This window comes from Cetorhinus maximus, chromosome 11, assembly GCF_964194155.1.
Source record: "Cetorhinus maximus chromosome 11, sCetMax3.hap1.1, whole genome shotgun sequence".
NCBI classification, from domain to species: Eukaryota; Metazoa; Chordata; class Chondrichthyes; order Lamniformes; family Cetorhinidae; genus Cetorhinus; species Cetorhinus maximus.
Genome location: NC_135889.1, coordinates 6738228 through 6760917, shown reverse-complemented (window position 1 = coordinate 6760917; position 22690 = coordinate 6738228). Strand labels below are relative to the sequence as shown.

General features: G+C 43.3%; 1 protein-coding gene across 2 annotated transcripts in view; it reads right to left on the bottom strand.

Moving 5' to 3' along the window:
• raph1a (Ras association (RalGDS/AF-6) and pleckstrin homology domains 1a) overlaps positions 1–19134 on the bottom strand; it is a 146776-nt gene extending 127642 nt beyond the window's left edge. The window contains exon 1 of one of the 2 annotated variants that reach the window (XM_078551448.1): positions 19055–19134. In XM_078551448.1, coding sequence (XP_078407574.1) covers positions 19055–19099 — 45 coding nt within the window. In that variant the 5' untranslated portion in view covers positions 19100–19134. Of the gene's footprint in view, positions 1–2494; positions 2599–19054 lie in introns of those variants that run through there. The other variant, XM_078551449.1, reaches the window with a different exon arrangement.
• Positions 19135–22690: the final 3556 nt, after the last annotated feature.

The following is a 22690-nucleotide window of genomic DNA, read 5'->3' as shown; positions in this document are numbered from 1 at the left end:
CTGATTATCATGTATCACCCTCCCTCAGCTGATAAATCAGTGTTCCTCCATGTTGAAATTCACTTGGAGGGAGCACAGAGGGTGGCAAGGGTGCAGAATATACCCTGGGTGGGGGACTCCAATGTCCATCACCAAAAGTGGCTCAGTAGCACCACTGTACTGACCAGTACAGCATCACGCTGGCAGAGTCCTAAATGACAAAGCTGCTAGTCTGGGTCTGCAGCAGGTGGTGAGGGAACCAATAAAAAGGAAAAACATACTTGACCTCATCCACAGCAACCTGCCTGCCGCAGATGCACCTATCCGCGACAATATCGTTAGGAATGACCATCGCATAGTCCTTGTGGAGACAAAGCCCTACCTTCACATTGAGGATACCCTCCATCGCGTTGTGTGGCATTACCACCGTGCTAAATGGGATAGATTTTGAACAGATCTAGCAAGTCAAGACTGGGCATCCATGAGGCGCATCCATCAGCAGCAGCAGAATTGTACTTGAACACAATCTGTAACCTCATGGCCCAAAAAATCCCCCACTCTATCATTATCATCAACCCAGGGGATCAATCCTGTTCAATGAAGAGTGCAGGAGGGCAAGCCAGGAGCAACACCAAGCATACGTAAAAATGAGGTGTCAACCTGGTGAAACTATAACACGACTACTTGCATGCCAAACAGTATAAGCTGCAAGTGATAGACAGGGCTAAGCAATCCCACAATCAACAGATCAGAGCTAAGCTCTGCAGTCCTGCCCCATCCAGCCGTGAACAGTGGAAGACAATTAAACAACTCATGGGAGGAGGAGGCTCCAAAAATATCCCCATCCTCAATGATGGAGGAGCCCAGCTCATCAGTGCAAAAGATAAGGCTGAAGCATTTGCTACAATCTTCAGCCAGAAATGCGGAGTGTATGATCCATCTCGGCCCCCTCCGGAGGTCCCCAGCATCACAAATGCCAGTCTCCAGCCAATTCGATTCACTCCACGTGGCATCAAGAAGCAGCTGAAGGCACTGGATAGTGCAAAGGCTATGGGCCCTGACAATATTCCAGCAATAGTGCTGAAGACTTGTGCTCCAGAATTTGCCACGCCCCTAGCCAAGCTGTTCCAGTACAGCTACAACAGTGGCATCTACCTGGCTATGTGGAAAATTGCCCAGGTATGTCCTATACACAAAAATCAGGACAAATCCAACCTGGCCAATTACCACCCCATCAGCCTATTCTCAATCATCAGTAAAGTAATGGAAGGGGTCATCAACAGTGCTATCAAGCAGCACCTGCTTAGCAATAACCTGCTCACTGACACCCAGTTTGGGATCTGCCAGGGCCACTCAGCTCCTAACCTCATTACAGCCTGGGTTCAAACATGGACAAAAGAGCTGAACTCCCAAGGTGAAGTCAGAGTGACTGCCCTTGACATCAAGGCTGCATTTGACAGAGCGTGGCATCAAGGAGCCCTAGCAAACTGGAGTCAATGGGAATCAGGGGGAACTCTCTCCGCTGGTTGGAGTCATACCTAGCACAAAAGGAAGATGGTTGTGGTTGTTGGAGGTCAGTCATCTCAGCTCCAGAACATCACTACAGGAGTTCCTCAGGGCATTGTCCTCAGCCCAACCATATTCAGCTGCTACAACAGCAGGTGAGAGGCTAGGAATCCTGCAACGAGTAACTGACTTCCTGACTCCCAAAGCCTGTCCACCATCTACAAAGGCACAAGTCAGAAGTGTGATGGAATACTCCCCACTTGCCTGGATGAGTGCAGCTCCCACAACACTCAAGAAGCTCGACCCCATCCAGGACAAAGCAGCCACTTGATTGGCATCACATACACAAACATTCATTCCCACCAACACAGTGTCAGCAGTGTGTACCATCTATAAGATGCACTGCAGGAATTCACCAAGGCTCTTTAGGCAGCACTTTCCAAACGCACGACCATTACCATCTAGAAGGACAAGGGCAGCAGATACATGGGAACACCACCACCCTAAGTTCCCCTGCACACCGTCCTGACTTGGAAATACATCGCCATTCCTTCACTGTCGCTGGGTCAAAATCCTGGAACTCCCTCCCTAACAGCACTTAGGTGTACCTACACCACATGGGGTGCAGCGGTTCAAGGAGGCAGCTCACCACCACCTTCTCAAGGGGCAATTAGAGACAGGCAATAAATTCTGGTCCAGCCAGCGAAGCCCACATCCCGTGAATGAATTTTTTAAAAAAGAATATTCAAAGCATACAGGTGTGCATTTGGCTAAGCATGGTGCAAGATAACAGATGATATATCTGGTGCACAGTGACGGACGGACGGACGAACGTTCGAGTACACTCCCAGATCTGTCTGAAAACTGAATTCATTTTTGGGACTCGGAGATGCTGTTGTACAGTTAGCCTCAAAATCATTTCAGATTTCTGATGATTAATAAATTCTGTAAATTGTCCTAAAAGGTTAGTTGAGGGAAGGCAAGGGACAGAAAAAAAAGGACTACATACATTAATCCAATGTAGCACTGCACACTTCCAATAGTCATGAGAATATCAGAGACATTCCTTCAAGAAGCATTCCATTTAGCTGTTAGAATTCTCCAGAGGGCCAGCAGTTGCACAGACATATGGTCGCTGCTGTGGTTATAATGCATTGGCAAAGCTGTATCAATCACATCATTACAGGAAAGAGAGGAGAGTCAGGAGGACACTACGAACACTGCTTTGTCAACACATATCCCCGCCCAATAAAAAGTCAAAGGTCACCATCTTGCTTTCAGTCATCTAAGAGAATATTAAACAAGCAGACAGCAGATTACTGAAAGAAAAACTGAATGCTGGAGATCTGAAATAAAAGCAGATCTGTCAGCATCCCAAAGAGATGGTTAGTTAATATTTTGGATCATCAGTTATATTAGGCAAAGCAAACGGATGCTCATAGGAAAGATATATGAAAGCTTGTCCTCTTCTCCCCCACTCCCACCCCCGCCCTCTCACCAAATTAACATATGATTTCAGCTTCTAGCTCCCTGTTATCATCAGGGGTTTCCTGTGTTCCCTTCTGGGACAACAAACCAAAGGCCAGAGGCAATCCAGTTCAGGGCATGACACAGCTATAATCATACCCTGACAAGCAGATAAACAGCACTGACAGGAATTTACAATGACCCACAGACCAAACCCCTGACTTCATTCACTCATTTGCTGCAGTTAATATACGAGCCTGATGTCACAACAGTTCCACTAGACAAAAGGCAGAGTCTCACTGCCCAATTTTAAAATGAAAAACTCACTTTTCCAAAACTGCCCTCGACTTGGAATACACGAGAAACAATCTCATGTGCCTGTAACATCAAGATGTATTCTGGGTGCAAAATCTTAAAAACAAAACCAACCTGCCTTTCTATTTTTCCAAACCAGAACAGTGCAAAATGATTCATAAAGAGCTTCAGTGATCATCAAAAACCAGCAAGTTAAATCACAATTGCTACATAGCAAATGCCCAGGTTTCAGTCAGTCATTCAGGCATCGTCCATTTCCCCATGTCCTTAAACAAAAAACCAGCAGCACTCCACAACCCTCCTCAGTGATCCTGACTCCTGCTTCTTATTTGCTGCTACAAGAGACTAAATACCAATGTATGTTGTGGGTGGAAATTGTCACAAGATCAGGAATTCCGACCAGAGTGCAGCATTAATCAATCCCTTGGAACTGTTGGGAGTGGCATGGACGCAAGGTGGGGAGAAAGAAGGATGTTCAGCAGGTTGGCACATAAATCAATATGATTTACGCAGTCAAAAAAAAGAGTCCTCATGCAGACCTCTAGTAGTACTGCTGAGCAAGAGAGTTATTTTTCAGTCTGCGAGATGGCATAAGAACAATTCACTACCCTTTGACTTGTAATCAATTACTGAGTGAAAATGTCATGGCTCATTCTTGCCAATGGCAGGTATATCTGGAGACAAACAGATAGCTCAAAATCTGAGTTATATATCATAAAATTAACAATTCATCATATTTAAGAATCGGTTCTCTTTCAGTGTCTCCATCTATGTTCCCCTCACAAAATTCCAAGTATCTCTGACTGAGAGATGGGAATGAAAAACATTCCTTCCAGCTGCTTGCCACTCAGCGATGGTATCATGCTAAGCAGTTATGTCACACAAATAGGGCCAGCAAGATGCTTTCCCCAAGTTGCACCAAGAGCAGGGCTAAGCAGAAGGCCCCAGCGGGCCATCAGCAGAAATGGGGAGAAATCAAAGGCAGATGTGAATTGAACTCCAACTAAGAACAATTACCACAAAGTTAATTGATATTGTGCAGAATCAGTTTAAGCAGACTCTGTATGCTTTGGTTGCAGGCACATTTAATCCACTTTCAGATGAGCTGATACCAGTGCCAGCACATCAATTTGACCTGTACAAGCCTTTCAACAGAAAGAATGGTTTGCCTGTACCTTTGAAGGTAATCTTCAGAAAAACTTATAGTATTCCACTTTGCTCCCTATCTACGTGGGAAAATGCTCCTAAAAATCAAGGCTGTCAGTGACAGCAGAAATGTAGTGAGATTCTTTACCAAAACATTAGTGTCATTATCTAAAGCATTCAGATGCAGGAAACCCAGCAGCACTCCAAAGTGAATTTGACAGGGTTCACCAAGACCAGTCCCTGGTAAATAGTACAAGGCTGTTTATTTCAACATGCTTCTTGTGCCTTGTAGGTGGCGGAAAGGCTAACCCACCCTGACTCCCCAAAGCTCTCTCAAAAGCACAAGTCAGGAACGTGATGGGATACTCTCCGCTTGCCTGGATGAGTGCTACTGAAACACAAAAAAAAAAGCTCAACACCATCCAGGATAAAAGCAGCCTGCTTGATCAGCATTTTACCTACAGTCTAAACACTGACCTCCTCCACACAGCTGAAGCGTGTGCTATCTACAGGACACTCTGCAGAGGAACTGGCAAGGCGCTGATAAACCATCTAATACTGAGCACCATTGGTGTCAAAACATGTGGTCAGTCAGCACTAACCAGTGCTTTAGGCACTTTCCTCATGCCTGTCAAAAGTTTTCAGAATAAAGCAGGACATGATCTACAATGTGACGTGTGTATGTAAAAATAAAAGACTGCTCTCCCTTCCACAGTCACAAGATAAATGTAGACGAAGGTTATTCAGTCCATTTTAGTTCAATATAAACTAAATATATTTTTGCTCAGCAAAGTGATCCCTTTCCCAGTTCCTTAATTTTCAATTATTATGACGATGCAAATGAACAATTTTGGACAGCTCAGTTCATCCAAGCTTTAAAAAGTTTCTTTGCTAAGCCAAATAATTTAAACCACTAGTTTAACTGCAGTCGAAGTCATGAAGTTGCACAAAGTAAAAAATACTGATTTACACATCACCTTTCTATCAAGTTTTGTTTTATTATGGTAAAAACCTCAGTTCAGACCTCAACCACTTCAATATTTCAGAAGGTGAAAACACCATATAATCTAGTATGCCACCCAGACTAAGACCTGGGTTCATTCATGAAAAATGAGTAAAAATAAAAATAATAAATTGCACAAAGCTGTCAAGATGACAAAGTAGGCAAGGAGATTTACTAGGAAGTCAATAATGAACGACTTTAATTATGAAGAGAAAATAGCTGAGGCACTTTTCCAGGATTGCTACTCAACAAAGTTAAGAGGAGATCTGAGGGCTGATTAAAAATTAAAGGGTTTTGATAAAGTGTAGGGGAAAGTTATTTTCACAGATCGGTTAGTAAAGGGCATAACTTAAGCTCGTTGACAAACAAGAGGGGATAAGATAAATGTTTTGAACGTCAGACCAAATGTGCTGGTGGAAACAGTATTGGAAGAAGAATCCATTAATTGCTTTTAAAATGGAAGTAAGTAAATATTTTAAATTTATTTTTTCGAAACGACATAGGGAGAGGACCAAGTCCACAGCTCTCCAGAGACATGATAGACAGAGAGACTCTTGCAACGCACAGAAAGCCAATGATTCGAAAATTGCATGTTATTTTTTTCTTCCAATTTTCTTCTCCTGACAATGCTGACACATCTCAGGCTATAGTTAAGGGTGCTAGTTGCTAACCATAAGTAACTGTTTTTTCACCCGTAAGACAGTGAATATTTTCAAAGTTATTTGAGTCTTGGGAATCAGGACCAAGCCTAAGTTCACCCAAATCAACACATGCACGCCTTCCAGCAGGAAACAACAGACAGCCAGGGTTTCAATGTCTGAATGCTATTTCGCATCTTTTGGTTGAGCGAGGCCAAGTGGCTGAAATCAGCAGAAGCTGGGGACTGCACTTGGGACCTTCTTGATATATGTACCACAGCTCTATACTTGGCAATGCACTTACTGGCTTAGTCATCAAGCAGATGCTACAAAGTCAGTTTCAATAAATAAAGGTTAATCCTGGTAAGGGGAAGTTGTTGGGGGGGGTGGGGGGGAGACGGTGACAGGGTGGAAAAACTCTCCTTTAAGTGAAATGTATAACCAAACCTGTAGTACACTATAATGCCACCGTCTTTCACAAGCTTCAGCATAACATGTTGAGTAGCTATCCATTAGTTCATCTGGAACAAGGACCATCTCAAATTGCACTTCAGGAATCCAAACCAACAACTGGTTCTCAGCAGCATTCCACACTTTTCGAAATATCACTACTTGGAAAACCTTAAACATTGGGGATCTGGTGCGTGAACACTTGGGGAAACACCATTTTAAAAATGACAGTCAGCAACACCACAGGAAAGAGATCAAGTTTATTAACCTGCTGTAGCTTTTCTTCAGACATTACTGATATGGTGGACAGGAAAATCAATGCCAGAATATGGGTAGAGCAATAACTGAACAATGAAACCATATTCGGGAGCAGTTAGGATTTAAGATGACTGAGCCAATATATAGCAGATGCACTTACATTGCATTTAGGCAATAGTCCAGGCAATTCTATCAAGTTATTAACAGAGGTGTTTTTAGTTCTCACCGAGATGGTGGTAACTTGCATAACATTGGGTTCTTCCCACTGTGAATACTTCCAAATTCCACTGAAGCTATTTTCATTCATGCTCCTTCTCCTGAAAACATCAAGATGCTAGAACACTTCCCACAGGATGTCTTCCAGCATGACATCCAAGTGACCATTCTTCAAGCATGGAGCCAAGACATGAATGCCACCAAAATGTTAAAAACCACAAGGAGGATACAACTAGCCTCAGCCTTGCCAGGTAGGCAAAAGCAAGTCAATGGCCTGCTCACTACTGGAACTGCCCATGCACACACTTCTGGGATTATATTGGTTATGTTACTGGACTGGTAGCCTAGAGTGCTAAGCGCATCCAGAGAACACAAACTCAAACACCACCAAGATTTACAATCTATATTAATGACTTGGATTCAGGGATAGAAGGTACTATAGCTAAATTTGCAGATGACAACAAAATAGGTGCGAAAGTAAGTTGCAATGAAGAAATAAGAAATTTACAAATGGATATGGACAGGTTAGGTGAATGGGCCAAAATTTGGCAGATGGAGTTTAACATGGATAAGTGTGAGGCTATCCATTTTGGTTGGAAGAATAAAAAGGCGACTTATTATTTAAATAGAGAGAAACTTCAGAATGCTTCAGTGCAGAGGGATCTGGGTGTCCTTGTGCATGAATCGCTGAAAGCTAGTATGCAGGTACAGCAGCTAATAAGGATGGCAAATGGAATTTTGGCATTTATTGCTAAAGGAATAGAGTATAAAAATAGGGAAATGTTGTTGCAACTGTACAAGGCATTGGTGAGGCCACACCTGGAGTACTGTGCACAGTTTTGGTCTCCTTACTTGAGGAGGGTTGTAGTTGCATTGGAGGTATTTCAGAGGCGGTTCACTAGATTTGATTCCAGAGAGGCGGGGCTTGTTTTATGAGGAGAGATTGAGCAGTTTGGGCCTATACTCGCTGGAGTTTAGAAGGATGAGAGGAGATCTGATTGAGGTATATAAGATGCTAAAGGGGATAGACAAAGTAGGCGTGGAGCGGATGTTTCCCCTTGTGGGGCATTCTAGAATGAGAGGCCATAGTTTTAGGCTAAGGGGTGGTAGATTTAAATCAGAGATGAGGAGGAATTACTTTTCTCAAAGGGTCGTGAATCTGTGGAATTCACTATCTCAGAGTGCAGTGGATGCCAGGACGCTGAATAAATTTGAGGAGGAACCAGACAGATTTTTAATTAGTAACAGGTTGAAAGGTTATGGGGAGAGGGCAGGAAATTGGAGTTGAGGCCGAAATGAGATCAACCATGAGCACATTGAATGGCAGGGCAGGCTCAAGGGGCTGAATTGCCTACTCCTAGTTCTTATGTTCTTATGTTCTAAGAGAGTCACGACATGAGCAACTAGTTTATTGATGTCTGTTCGGAAAGGAAACCTACGTCCTTAACCGGTCTGACCTATATGTGAGTCCAGTCCTCACACCAACAATGTTGACTCTTAACTGGCCTCTGAAGTGGCCCAGAAAACGACTCAGTTGTACAAAACCACAAGAAAGGTGGCAACACCTTCTCAGGGGCAACAAGGATGGGTAATAAATGCCAGCCTTGCCAGCAACATCCCAAGAAACAATATGAATGAGAAAAATCATGAGAAAATCAAAGAGAAGAGTAAAATTGGAGGCCTGTGTCAAAGCCACTCTTCATCGGGTTTGTGAATTTAAAACATTTGTTTAAATAAACACCCTTGATCACTTGGATGAGTTCACAGAAATAGTGCCTCATAGCCCATTGTATAAAATGGAAATGAAATCATAGTTCGTAAAAAGAATTCTCAAAGGGCTTTCTCAAATCCTTTTGGAAGCTTTAGCCTGCAGTTTTCTAGGTCTCATGGAGGGAAAAGGTACGAACAGCTGCCTGTGGTGGGATTTTTAAATACAGTAGCTTACGTTCAACGACAATAGTGAGAGGTTTTGGATCGGAAGTGAGCAGACAGCTCAGTCTGCAGAAAGTTTCTTGCTTCAATATTGAAACATTCTCAAATATTCTGATCACGGAGAAAAATAAAATCAAGAAATTGAAAGAGCCCAGCAGTTGCTGGACCCATAATTCTCCTACGGCTTAGCTGTCACTTTTTCAAGGTCAAGTTTAAGAGTGTTGTTTTTAGAAAGTTTGGCAAATTAAGTAATAATTAAACAGTTAAAAATATCTCAACCATTTAGATATTACTGCATTTTTTGCCTGCCATATTGGTTAATTCAGATTTAATTTTGGTCAGCTGAGCAACTAAAAAGAGTATCCAAACAAAAATAGTGAGATGTCCACACAAGATTCCCCTTGGAGGTAACCAAAACCTGTACAATAGTTTCTTACAATGAAGTCTGAAGGGAGATTGTAGAGTGCACATCAACTACGAAATAAGTGTAGAGATGGTTAATTTTTAAAACTACCACTTAAGTTAGCCCCGGTCAATGCATTATTAAATCGTTTATTTTAAATTCAATTCAATACAACTTTACCAATTTTTATTTGTACACTGCTCACACAACAGTTCAGAGACAGAAGACTAAATCTGACATCAATGACAGTTAGAGATTACAGAATATATTCAGATAGCATCAATATAAATCTATCTACTCATCCTTTCCCCCTGATGTAATTCCTTATCAAATACTTCTCAATCCCATTTTCAATAACATTAGTCTCGGATTTCTTCTACCTTGCAGGCAAAAGTATTAGCACAATAACCAATATATCCAAAGTCAAGTGAAACAAATTGGACTTTTTAAGCACTTTTGTTTGATCTATTGTTTCTAACCTGAAGCTGGTAACTTATGTAATAAAACAGAAAATGTTGGAAACACTCAGCATCTGTGCAGAGAGAGACACAGAGTTACGTTTTGAGTCGGTATGACTCTTCTTCAGAGCTAAAGAGAAGTAGAAATGTGATGGATTTTATACTGTTTAAGACGGAGTGCAGCAAAATGGAAGGTCAGGAATAGGTGGGAGCTCAAGAGAGATTTAATAAAGATGTCATGGACACAAGACAAAGGGAGTAGTGCTGTTAAAGCCTAAAGTAGGTGCTGATACTGGCATAAAGATACCTTTCTGCTACCTTACCTTTATGCCACTCTCAGCACCTTCTTTAGTCTTCAACACTGCTATTAACACTCCCTTTGTCTTGTGTCCATGACATCTTTGTTAAATCTCTCTTGAGATCCCACCTATCCCTGACCTTCTATTTAGCTCCACCCCTTCTTAAACAGTATAAAATCCATGACATTTCTACCTCTCTTTAGCTCTGAAGAGAGTCATACACACTCTCTCCACAGATGTTACCAGGCCACGCTGAGTTTTCTAGCATTTTCTGTTTTTATTTCAGATTTACAGCATCTGCAGTATTTTGCTTTTAATTTATTAGTAATTTACGTGTCTGGTAATCTGCAAATTTATTGAACAGCAAGACAACTCCGATTACCCTCAGGGTCTAGTTAGCCACTTCTTCAAGGGGACACAAGCCATGTCCTTTAAAAGGGATAGTTAGCAGTTGAACATCACAAAACTGTTGGAAACCTTTGAATCCATATGAAATCAGTTAATATTTTAGAAACCTTTGCGCCACCTACTTGGTTGGTTTGGGGGTGGGGGGGGAAGAGAGAGAGAGAGAGAGAGAGAGAGAGAGCGCACGGGTAATGAGTGCCATAAACTCATCACTGGTTAGGCCTCAGCTGCAGCAGCACTTGATTCCAGGCACCACACTTCAGAGTGGGTTTTGAAGAGGAGATTACCAGAATGATGCCAGTGATTTCAGTTATGTCATGAGACTATAGAGAAACTGGGATTATTATCCTTAGCACACAGAAGATGAATGGGTGATTTAATAGGTGTGTTCAAAATTGTGTTGGAAAGGAGAAACTGTTCCCACTGGCAGTTGTGTTAATAACACAAGCCTTCCACTTCACAGGCCTTTCCTTTTGATATTTCCTCCCCCTTCCCTGCCTTTATACTTGCTTAAAACCTGTTAAATCCACCCTTTCCAGTTCTGACAAGAAGTCATCAACCTGAAATGTTAACTTTGTTTCTCCCTCCACAGATGCTGCAAGAGCTACCATATGCTTCCTCAGATTTCCAACATCTGCAGTATTTTGCCTTTTTTTTTCAAAAAAATCCCTCCCTACAGCATTACAACAGAGATCTCTGCATTCCTCCAATACTGGCCTCTTGAGCATTATTGATTTTCATCACTCTATCACCAGCAAACATTCCTTCAGCTGCTAGCCTGAGTTCTGAAACTCCCGTCCCAAACCCCTCAGCTGCTCTTGTCCCTTAAGACATTCCTTAAAACCTAACTCTCACCAATCTACTGGTCACCCGTCCTAATACTTGCACGGCTCGGTTTGATAACATTCCTATGAAGCACTTCAAGATGTTTTAGTATGTTAAAGGCTTTTATTTAAACTAAAGTTGTTATATATAGGCAGCTTTAAATTATAAATGGCAGCCTAAACACATGACCAAAAATTGAGTTATCAAAGCTGAAATGGATGTGCACAATATGCAAGGCTCAATGCACAGATAAGTCCTCCAAACATGGGTTTGAGCCTGGAGAGAACATTTGAAGTTGAAGTGAAATACTGATTATTACTAATTAGTGGTAGTGCTGGAAGCAATGAGATTAATTAAGAGCACCATGCCAGAAGTATATTGGCATTTTAAAGGGTACTGGCTTAAGTGAAATTTATGTAACGTATTGGCAGTAAATGTGTTAAATAAGTGCAGTGAAAATGCTGCCTAAGGAGTAAAGCTTTCTGTATCAGAACGAAAGAGGCAATGTTTAAGTATTAAAAAATATTATAAAAAACAGAAAATGCTGGAAATTCTCAGCAGGCCTGGCAGCATCTGCACAAGAGAAACTGAGTTAATGTTTCAGGTTGATGACCTTTATTCAGGACTGGGAAAAGCTGGAAAAGTAGGAAAAAAGGACAAGAGGAATATCCAAGCATTGTTTTACCAGCTTTTTACAATTAGTTGTAACCTTAAAAACAGCATTATATAATCAAAAAAAAAAATCACACTACAGCCATATAATTAATTCCAAGCTGAAAAAAGACAGAAAATGTCTGCAAGTATGTTGGAGGTCAGGCAGTATTTGAAGGTGAAATGTTTTAGAGACCTTAAGATCCGTCATCTAGTTTTTATCTGTTTTCAGGTTTCCATCATGCTCACAGGGATAGTACATTTTAGGAGATTGTGGTCTGTGCACCGATTCCCAATGTGCTGCCTGGGAATGTCCAATTTCGAAATCTGCCTCATGCTAAAACAAACAATGGTGACACGAGATACTAGAACAGTTAACTGTCCACTAGACTTCTTCTGGAAAAGCAGAGTACTTTTTTAACTCCAGTCCCCCGGCACAATAGAATAGTGCACACAGTTATACATGTTGTATGTACCACCATTATTGCTCAGAAGAACCGTCCCCATAATCATGCACAGGGTCTGCCCAGCTCAAAATAATTCCTCATTACTGTCAATCAGTGAGTTCCTGTATTTGTAACACATTTAGCTTTCAGCACCTCAAACTGTGGTACCTTATTTCAGCTGTTTTGGTATTTAGCTGAACAACAACAACTGTGTACACAGAACATTCAGCTAAGGTGGTAGATTTAACACCATAAGCAGCCAGACAAAGGGAAGAGACACCAGTTGGTTGCATTGATTAGTTCTGCTTGGTGCAACAATCAATTTGGATTAGTAACAAATAAAGCATAAACAGAATTACCTGGAAAAACTCAGCAGGTCTGGCAGCATCGGTGGAGAAGAAAAGAGTCGACGCTTCGAGTCCACATGACCCTTCAACAGAACTGAAGTATAGTTAGGAGAGGGATGAAATATAAGCTGGTTTAAGGTGGGGGGCGGGGGGAGAGAAGTTGAGGGTGGGGTGGTTGTAGGGACAAGCAAGCAGTGATAGGAGCAGATAATCAAAAGATGTCACAGACAAAAGGATCAAAGAGGTGTTGAAGGTGGTGATATTATCTAAGAAAAGTGCTAATTAAGAATGGATGGCAGGACACTCAAGGTACAGCTCTAGTGGGAGTGGGGTGGAAAGACTGACAAGGTATTAGTTGTAGATTTAAAAATAATGGAAATAGGTGGGAAAAGGAAAATCTGTATAAATTATTGAAAAACAAAAGGGAGGGGGAAGAAACGGGGTGGGGATGGGGGGAGGGGAGTTTAAGATCTAAAGTTGTTGAATTCAATATTCAGCCCGGAAGGCTGTAAAGTGCCTAGTCAGAAGATGAGGTGCTGTTCCTCCAGTTTGCGTTGGGCTTCACTGGAACAATGCAGAAAGCCAAGGACAGACATGTGAGCAAGAGAGCAGGGTGGAGTGTTAAAATGGCGATGCGACAGGGAGGTTTGGGTCTTTCTTGCGGACAGACCGAAGGTGTTCCGCAAAGCGGTCACCCAGTCTGCGTTTGGTCTCTCCAATGTAGAGGAGACCGCATTGGGAGCAACGAATGCAGTAGACTAAGTTAGGGGAAATGCAAGTGAAATACTGCTTCACTTGGAAGGAGTGTTTGGGCCCTTGGATGGTGAGGAGAGAGGAAGTGAAGGGGCAGGTGTTGCATCTTCTGCTTGGGCATGGGGAGGTGCCATAGGTGGGGGTTGAGGAGTAGGGGGTGATGGAGGAGTGGACCAGGGTGTCACGGAGGGAACAATCCCTACGGAATGCCGCCGGGGGGGGGTGAAGGGAAGATGTGTTTGGTGGTGGCATCATGCTGGAGTTGGCGGAAATGGCGGAGGATGATCCTTTGAATGCGGAGGCTGGTGGGCTGATAAGTGAGGACAAGGGGGACCCTATCATGGTTCTGGGAGGGAGGAGAAGGCGTGAGGGCGGATGCGCGGGAGATGGGCCGGACACGGTTGAGGGGCCTGTCAACAACCGTGGGTGGAAAACCTCGGTTAAGGAAGAAGGAGGACATGTCAGAGGAGCTGTTTTTGAAGGTAGCGTCATCAGAACAGATGCGACGGAGGCGAAGGAACTGAGAGAATGGGATGGAGTCCTTACAGGAAGCGGGGTGTGAAGAGCTGTAGTCGAGGTAGCTGTGGGAGTTGGTAGGCTTGTAATGGATATTGGTGGACAGTCTATCATCAGAAATTGAGACAGAGAGGTCAAGGAAGGGAAGAGAAGTGTCAGAGATGGACCATGTGAAAATGATGGAGGGGTGGAAATTGGAAGCAAAATTAATAAATTTTTCCAGGTCCCGACGAGAGCATGAAGCAGCACCGAAGTAATCATCGATGTACCGGAGAAAGAGTTGTGGGAGGGGGCCGGAGTAGGACTGGAACAAGGAATGTTCCACATACCCCATAAAGAGACAGGCATAGCTGGGGCCCATGCGGGTACCCATAGCCACACCTTTTATTTGGAGGAAGTGAGAGGAGTTAAAGGAAAAATTGTTCATTTTGAGAACAAGTTCAGCCAGACGGAGGAGAGTAGTGGTGGATGGGGATTGTTCGGGCCTCTGTTCAAGGAAGAAGCTAAGGGCCCTCAGACCATCCTGGTGGGGGATGGAGGTGTAGAGGGATTGGACATCCATGGTGAAGAGGAAGCGGTTGGGGCCAGGGAACTGGAAATTGTTGACGTGACGTAAGGTGTCAGAGGAATCACGGATGTAGGTGGGAAGGGACTGGACAAGGGGAGAGAGAAGGGAGTCAAGATAATGAGAAATGAGTTCCGTGGGGCAGGAACAGGCTGACACGATCGGTCTGCCAGGACAGTTCTGTTTGTGGATTTTGGGTAGGAGGTAGAAGCGGGCCGTCCGAGGTTGGGCGACTATCAGGTTGGAAGCTGTGGGAGGAAGATCTCCAGAGGAGATGAGGTCAGTGACAGTCCTGGAAACAATGGCTTGATGTTCCGTGGTGGGGAACAAATAAAGCATATCTGAAGCCAAACAAATCCAACTGGAAACTGGGCAACCCAGATCTTTTTTGAATTCTGATTTTATTCCCACCCCAGACTCTTGCTGGGAAATGGCTTTATGGCACTGGCAGTCTTCCAACCAAATGTCCATGCTTAAACTGTAAGCTTAAGACATTGTCTTCAAGCATTTCAATAGTGGATGCCTTTAGAAGCAAAGCCCAATTCTGTTCTCATCCAACATAAACATACACCTAAAAACTTTCCAGGGCGGGTGCTCAACCACAGTAAGCAATCTGTTCTCACTACAAGCTCGTATGTCTAGTTCACACATAGGAATTCATGCTTCCAACAAGGTTGCTTAAAAAGACAATCATTTTATGAACAAAATTGTAACTGTCTCATTCTCTCACTCCCCCACTCTTAAATATAGCTTAATACACAAGTGGTAATACAATGCACTAATTCAGCCAAATAGCTCCACAGTATAATCAGTGAAAATTTGCAAAGGCCACAGATGAAACTGATTACTACCATGACATTCAGTGCCAAAATCAGTTAGTCTTCAGTATTCTTTAGAGCATTACACAACAGGAAGACTTGAGTGCGCACAGGCATCCCACCAAAATCTTCCAGCAATAAAACAAGTTGCCGTCATACAGATGCCACCACTGCAATCTCATCAGTTTCTGTAGATGGAGCCTGCTGCACCACAAATCAATGCCATTGCTAAAATGGATCAACCGTATAATGCTATCAGGAATAATATCACTTAAAATAAAAACCTCAAACAAAAAATTAGATCCAAGATTAAAGGGAAGGGGGGGAGTGAGAGAAAAAACAGGTAAACAGAGCTACAATTCAGCCTAACAAATTTATACACTTAATTTTGTCCTTTCCTGCTTACACAGGAAATACCACCTAAATGTAAACAAGATAAATATACTGCACATTCCATGTTAAAAATGCGAATTTGATTTTTCTCCCATTCCCTTTCCCAAGAGTCTACTCATTCTCTCTCGGTTGAAGTTCTAGGGTCCTGGTGGTGGTTGATTCCTCATCCATGGCCATATTTCAGGTCCAGAATGGTAGTCAGTAGGCATTTGATTGCATGGAACAAAGTCAAACTCAATCTCTTCCGCACACATTACCCTCAGGCTCACAACATACCTGTAAGGAATGCCTGGTTGATTTTTCCTCTTCTACAGTCAAGTGAGACAAAGGTTAAATGTTGCCTTTCCCATCATCAGACTGGCTAAGTGGTCAGCTGTGACCCAGTTGGTAGCACTCTTGCCTCTAAGTTAGAAGGCTGCGGGTTCAAGTACCACTCCAGGAACTTGAGCACACAAATCTAGGCCAACACTCCAATTCTAAACTAAAACAGACATACCTGGAAAAACTCAGGTTTGGCAGCATTAGCGGAGAAGAGCAAAGTTGATGTTTCGAGTCTTCATGACCCTTCAACAGAACTAAGTAAAAATAGGAAAGGGGTGAAATATAAGCTGGTTTGGGGGGGGGGGCGGTGTTGTAGGGACAAGCAAGCAGTGATAGGAGGAGATAACCAAAAAATGGCACAGACAAAAGAACAAAGAGGTGTTGAAGGTGGTGATATTATCTAAAAGAATGTGCTAATTAAGAGTGGAGAGCAGGACAAGCAAGGTAGCTCTAGTGGGGGTGGGGTGAAATAAACGATGGGTGGAATACATTTAAAAATAATGGAAATAGGTGGGAAAAGAAAAATCTATATAAATTATTGGAAAAAACAAAAGGGAGGGGGAAGAAACGGAAAGGGGGTGGGAATGGGGGAGGGAGTTTAAGATCTAAAGTTGTTGAATTCAATATTCAGCCCGGAAGGCTGTAATTTGCGTTGAGCGTCACTGGAACCATGCAGCAAGCCAAGGACAGACATGTGGGCAAGAGAGCAGGGTGGAGTGTTAAAATGGCAAGCGACAGGGAGGTCTGGGTAATGCTTGCGGACAGACCGAAGGTGTTCTGCAAAGCGGTCACCCAGTCTGCGTTTGGTCTCTCCAATGTAGAGGAAACCGCATTGGGAGCAACGAATGCAGTAGACCCAGTTGAGGGAAGTGCAAGTGAAATGCTGCTTCACTTGAAAGGAGTGTTTGGGCCCTTGGATGGTGAGGAGAGGGGAAGTGAAGGGGCAGGTGTTGCATATTCTGCGTTCGCATGGGGAGGTGCCACAGGAGGGGGTTGAGGAGTAGGGGGTGATGGAGGAGTGGACCAGGGTGTCACGGAGGGAACAATCCCTACGGAATGCCACCAGGGGGGTGAAGGGAAGATGTGTTTGGTGGTGGCATCATGCTGGAGTTGGCGGAAATGGCGGAGGATGATCCTTTGAATGCGGAGGCTGGTGGGGTGATAAGTGAGGACATGGGGGACCCTGTCATGTTTCTGGGAGGGAGGAGAAGGCGTGAGGGCGGATGCGCAGGAGATGGGCCGGACACGGTTGAGGGCCCTGTCAACTACCGTGGGTGGAAAACCTCGGTTAAGGAAGAAGGAGGACACGTCAGTGGAACTGTTTTTGAAGGTAGCATCATCAGAACAGATGCGACAGAGGCAAAGGAACTGAGAGAATGGGATGGAGTCCTTACAGGAAGCGGGGTGTGAGAAGCTGTAGTCGAGGTAGCTGTGGGAGTCGGTAGGCTTGTAATGGATATTGGTGGACAGTCTCTTTCTTTCTAAACTCAATATAGATCAGCATCTTCCTGCTTTGTCTTTTCTTCTTCGGCAGTCCCTCAGGATCGAGGATGACGTAACTCATTTCTTCCTATCTTGACTCCATTCTCTCTCCCCTTGTCCAGTCTCTTCCCACCTACATTCACAATTCCTCTGACGCTATGTCGTATCTACAATTTCCAGTTTCCTGGCCCTAACTGCTCCTCTTCAGAATGGATGTCCAATCCCTTGACACCTCCAACCCCCACCAAGATGGTCTAAGTTACCTTCTGAGGCTTCTTCCTTGAGCAGAGGCCCAAACAATCCCCATCCACCACCACTCTCCTCCACGTGGCTGAACTGGTTCTCTCACTGAACAATTTCTCCTTTAACTTCTCATTTCCTCCAAATAAAAAGGTGTGGCGAGGGTACCTGCATGGACCACAGTTATGCCTGTCTTTTTCTGGGTATGTGGAACATTCGTTGTTCCAGTCCTAGTCAGGCCCCCTCCCACAACTCGTTTCTCAGTACATCAATGACTGTATCAGTCAAGCTTCATGCTCTTGTCTGGACCTGGAAAAATTTAATCGATTTTGCTTCTAATTTCCACCCATCTCTCACCTTCACGTGCCTGGCAGGGCCCTCAACCGTGTCTGACCCATCTCCAGCACCTCTGCCCTCACTCTTTCCCCTCCCTCCCAGAACCATGATAGGGTCCTCCTTGTTCTCACTTTTCATCCCACCAGCCTCTGCATTCAAAGGATCATCCTCTGCCATTTCTGCCAACTCCAGCATGATGCCAGCACCAAAAACATTTTCCCCAAGGCCCCTCTGTCAGCATTCCGTAGAGACCATTCCTTCCGTGACACCCTGGTCCACTCCATCAACCCCAACTCCTCATCTCCTTCCCATGCAATTGCAGGAGGTGCAACACCTGCCCCTTTACCTCCTCCCTGTCCAAGGCCCCAAACACTCCTTTCAGGTGAAGCAGTGCTTCACTTGCACCTCCTTGAATTTGGTCTACTGTATTCGCAGCTCCCAATACGGTCTCCTCTACATTGGGGAGACTAAATGGAGATTGGGTGGCCATTTTGCAGAACACCTTCACTTGGTGCACAGGCATGACTCAGACCTTCCTGTCGCTTGCCATTTCAATACACCATCTTGCTCTCATACTCACATACTCTGTCCTTGGCCTGTTGCAACGTTCCAGTGAAGCCCAACGCAAACTAGAGGAACAGCACCTCATCTTCCGATTAGACACTTAACAGCCTTCCAGACTTAACATCGAGTTCAACAACTTCAGACCATGAACTCCCTTCTCCATCTATTTCTTTTATTTTCTTTTTTTAAAAAAAACTTTTTTTAAAATCCTATTTCCCCCACTACCACCACCCCCACAACAGGGCCATCTGTCACTTGTTTCTATGTTATGCTTTCAGAGTGCTGGCCCTTGTTCTGCTATTAACACATTCTGCTATCTTACCTTAATGCCATTCTCTGCATCTTCTTTAGTCTTTAACACAATCATTGATGAGGAGAAGTGTGCAAGACTATCTTTTCAGCTCAGAGTCATTGAGGGAACTCCAGAGGAGCACTGACCATATTAATAATCAATAAAATCCAACACATTGACGTCTTAATTTTAGGCATTCTAGGAGGCATTAGTCACTGCACTTATTGCATAACCTTATGGATTTCCTGTTTATTCAGTAGAGTACAAAACTCACTGAGTTGCACTGACTCTTATTTATCTGCACAGTGCTTGGCTATTCAGGCAGGAGGGTACATTGACCAGACCATCAGGTCTCAGGTTATTCACGTCATAGTTTTTAAATTAATGAATCTAGGGGAAAAAAAATAAATCAGAATATCCCCAACCTCCCAAAGTTAACAATCGGAATTGAAAAGAGAAAGCAACAAAAAGTACACAGATCATAATTACATTGCTGGCTGCCATCAAGAATATTCACGTGTCTATGGTCTCACAGGGAGCTTACTTCACATTCTTCAACTCTGTACAGAATTTCTACACAATGATGGAACACAGAAGAATATCACTTGACTTTACAAGTATACTCTATGGATAATTAGCCTCATATTTTGAAAAATATTAGCTGAAGCTGTCAAACATATGCACATTGTCTTCTCATTGCAGCATCAAAACTCTTCAGAAGGTTGGCTCCTTTTCCTCTCCTGGAGACACAAACTGTTGCTGAGGTAAAGCTCCGTGGACACCTATGGGAGTTGAGAGGTAACCCACAGAATATCATGTCCAACCTAAATGAGTCCTCGAAAGCAAGGGTATTGTATCAGATCCAACACCTTGCTAACAGAAACAGCTGGGAACCAAAGTTGTTTAAAATATTTAGCTCCCACTTTCACTTTCATGGTTCATTCTGCCAAATTTCCTAAAGTCAGAGCGCCTCTACCTTCTAATCATTGATAAACACACGGTATTTAATACATCAAGTGGCCATCAGCTTTTCCTTCAAGCAGTGGAATTCCAGAATAAATTTTACATTTTGTAAACCTGTTAGGAAACTGGTCTTCCTGATATTTAGTCTATCTTTCCTCTTTCTAAATGCTGACAGATTGGCTATGTATTTCCAAGATTTGTTTTCTTTCTTCAAACAGTTGTGACAAGATGTACCTAAGATGCTGCTCTAGAAGCGATAAATGGTTATCCATGCCTATTAATGCCACATGCCAAAATATTCTCTTCCCAGTACTGAAGCGATCACCCAAGATTAAAAAGGGTGGTGGGCACCACAAGAGAGTAAATGCAGCAGGAAAACTACCCACTATAGTTATCTCCTGCAGAGTTCTAACAACAGCTGGTAGTGCTGAAAGCAGGAATGTCTGAAAACATGGACAAGTTAGGTATACTCTTATCACAACAACTGATGTATGCTTCCCAAATTACCAGACTGGACAATTCCTTTCTGAAGCAGCTTAGATCAGTTTTGATGCAGTAGCTACTGCTGGCTGTTGAGAGGTTATCACAGCATGCTGTGCTTCATCTTCCTCCCCCCCACCCCCGCTCCTGATAATCATCTACAATTTTGTTAAACAGTCCTGCTGAGCTGTGTCTGGGTTTTGTGAACTATCAGAAGATGAAAAAATTGACAAATCCAGAAAAATGCTGCTTGAAAAAGGTAGTTGTTGAAACTATGCGACCACTACAGCTAGGAAATCACTCATTCATATAACTCACAAATCATAGTAGAACACCACACAGGAACGCAGCAGACCACACCACAACATGGACTTGTATCTGTGATCCTTCTATATTGAGGTTTGCAATCTTAGCCACTGTGCAAAAGAGCCCACCAGTTGACTCCTTCTCTGTTGTGGCCTGGGAGTGACGACATCGCCATAAACAGTGGGCAAATGAGGTTGGGAGCCAGGCAGAGAGGTAGACGATAGATAAACAGAGACAAAGAATGAAGACAAGCAGAAAAAAAGAAATGACCAGTAGGATGCCATGAATCCTTCAACTTACCTCGGCAATGTCAAGGGAAAGCCAGTAATATCTATAATTATTCTACAAGTCATGCAAATTGCACACACTTCCAGCTGGCATCATATTTACATCCTTCACATTTCAGGTCAAAAATGTGCATGTCCTGAGTTCCTGTGAGTAGTGCCATGGAAGATGTGGTACTTCTAGTTGAACCAGACAGATGGCATTGCATTTCCAATTGCTATATGATGTCAAAAACAAATCATTCAGAAGTTTAAGCACATACTTCAATAATGTGTTAAAAAGTGAGAACTTTGACTATTAGCAACTTGAACTTAAGTAGCACTTTTAACAGAACACACCAAGGAGTTTCAAAAGTGTAATCACAGAAAAAATGAACACTGAGCCAAAGGAGGTATTAAGAGGGGGGGAATCAAAAGCTTGACCAAAGAGATGGGTTTTAGAGAGGGTCACAAACAAGGAGAGTAAGGTGGAGAGGTGCAGGGATTTAGGGATGAGAAACCAGGTCTAGGCAGCTGAAGACTTAGCTGTCATTGGTAAGATGGAGAGAGGCTGGAGTCTGAGAAACAAAGATTTTGAAATTGGAGAACTGGAAGAGGTTAAAGAAAGAGAAACGCAAATACATGAGATTTCAACTTGAGGATGCGATTGTTACATGTGGGAGGTTTGAGCCAATATAAGTCAGTAAGGGCAAAAGTGATGGGTGAGTGGGACTTGAGATAGGATACACCAAAACTTCGGAAAAGTTGAAGGTTATGGAGGGTAGAGGATAAGGAGCTGGCTGGGAGATCATTGGAATAGTTAAATAGGAAAAAAAACAAAGGCACAGATGGAAGGTTTCAGCCACAGGTGGGCTGAGGTACAGGCAGAAGTGGAAAGAGGCAGTATTTAAGATGGAGGAGGTATGGGTAAAAAATGGGGCAAAATAGGGCACCAACTCTGCAAATAATCTGGTTAAGCCTGAAACAATGGCCAAGGTGAGGACGGAATTGGTGTCAGGAGTATGGAGTTTGTGGCAGAAACCAAAGGTAATAGCTTCAGTATTCCCAATGTTAATGGGAGAAAACTGTAGCTCATCCAAGACCATGTGTCAGAAAAGCAATCTGACAACACAGGCAGTGCTGGGACATGAAGACAGACAGTGGAGAGATTGAGCTGGATGGCTTCAGCATACATGTGGAAACTGACCCAAGTCTGCATACGATAAATAGCAGGATCTGGATGTGGTTGAGGAAAGAACTAACAATAGATCCTGTGCGGCTTTAGATATAGCAGCTTATGAGAAGTCATTTCTGAAGATGGTTTGGTTACAATCAGATAGTTAAGAGTGGAACCAAGCAAAGGTAGCCTCACTGAGCTGGACAACAGAATGGAGGCACTGGAGAAGGACGGTGCAGTTGACCTTGTCAAAGGCCAGGGGGCTAAGGAGGAGAGATAGTGCACCAGAGTCAGCGATTTGCAATTTTGACGAGGATTGTTGATGCCATTAAGAAATTAAGAAACCTTTTGATCTTCGAAAGGGGGAATAAAGTCTCATAACTCAAGATTTATGGTTCAACTTCAGTCTTCTCTGTGGCCTAACTTTCAAGTAAAGAGCAAATTTATACACTACCAACTTAGTAATTACCAAACTTT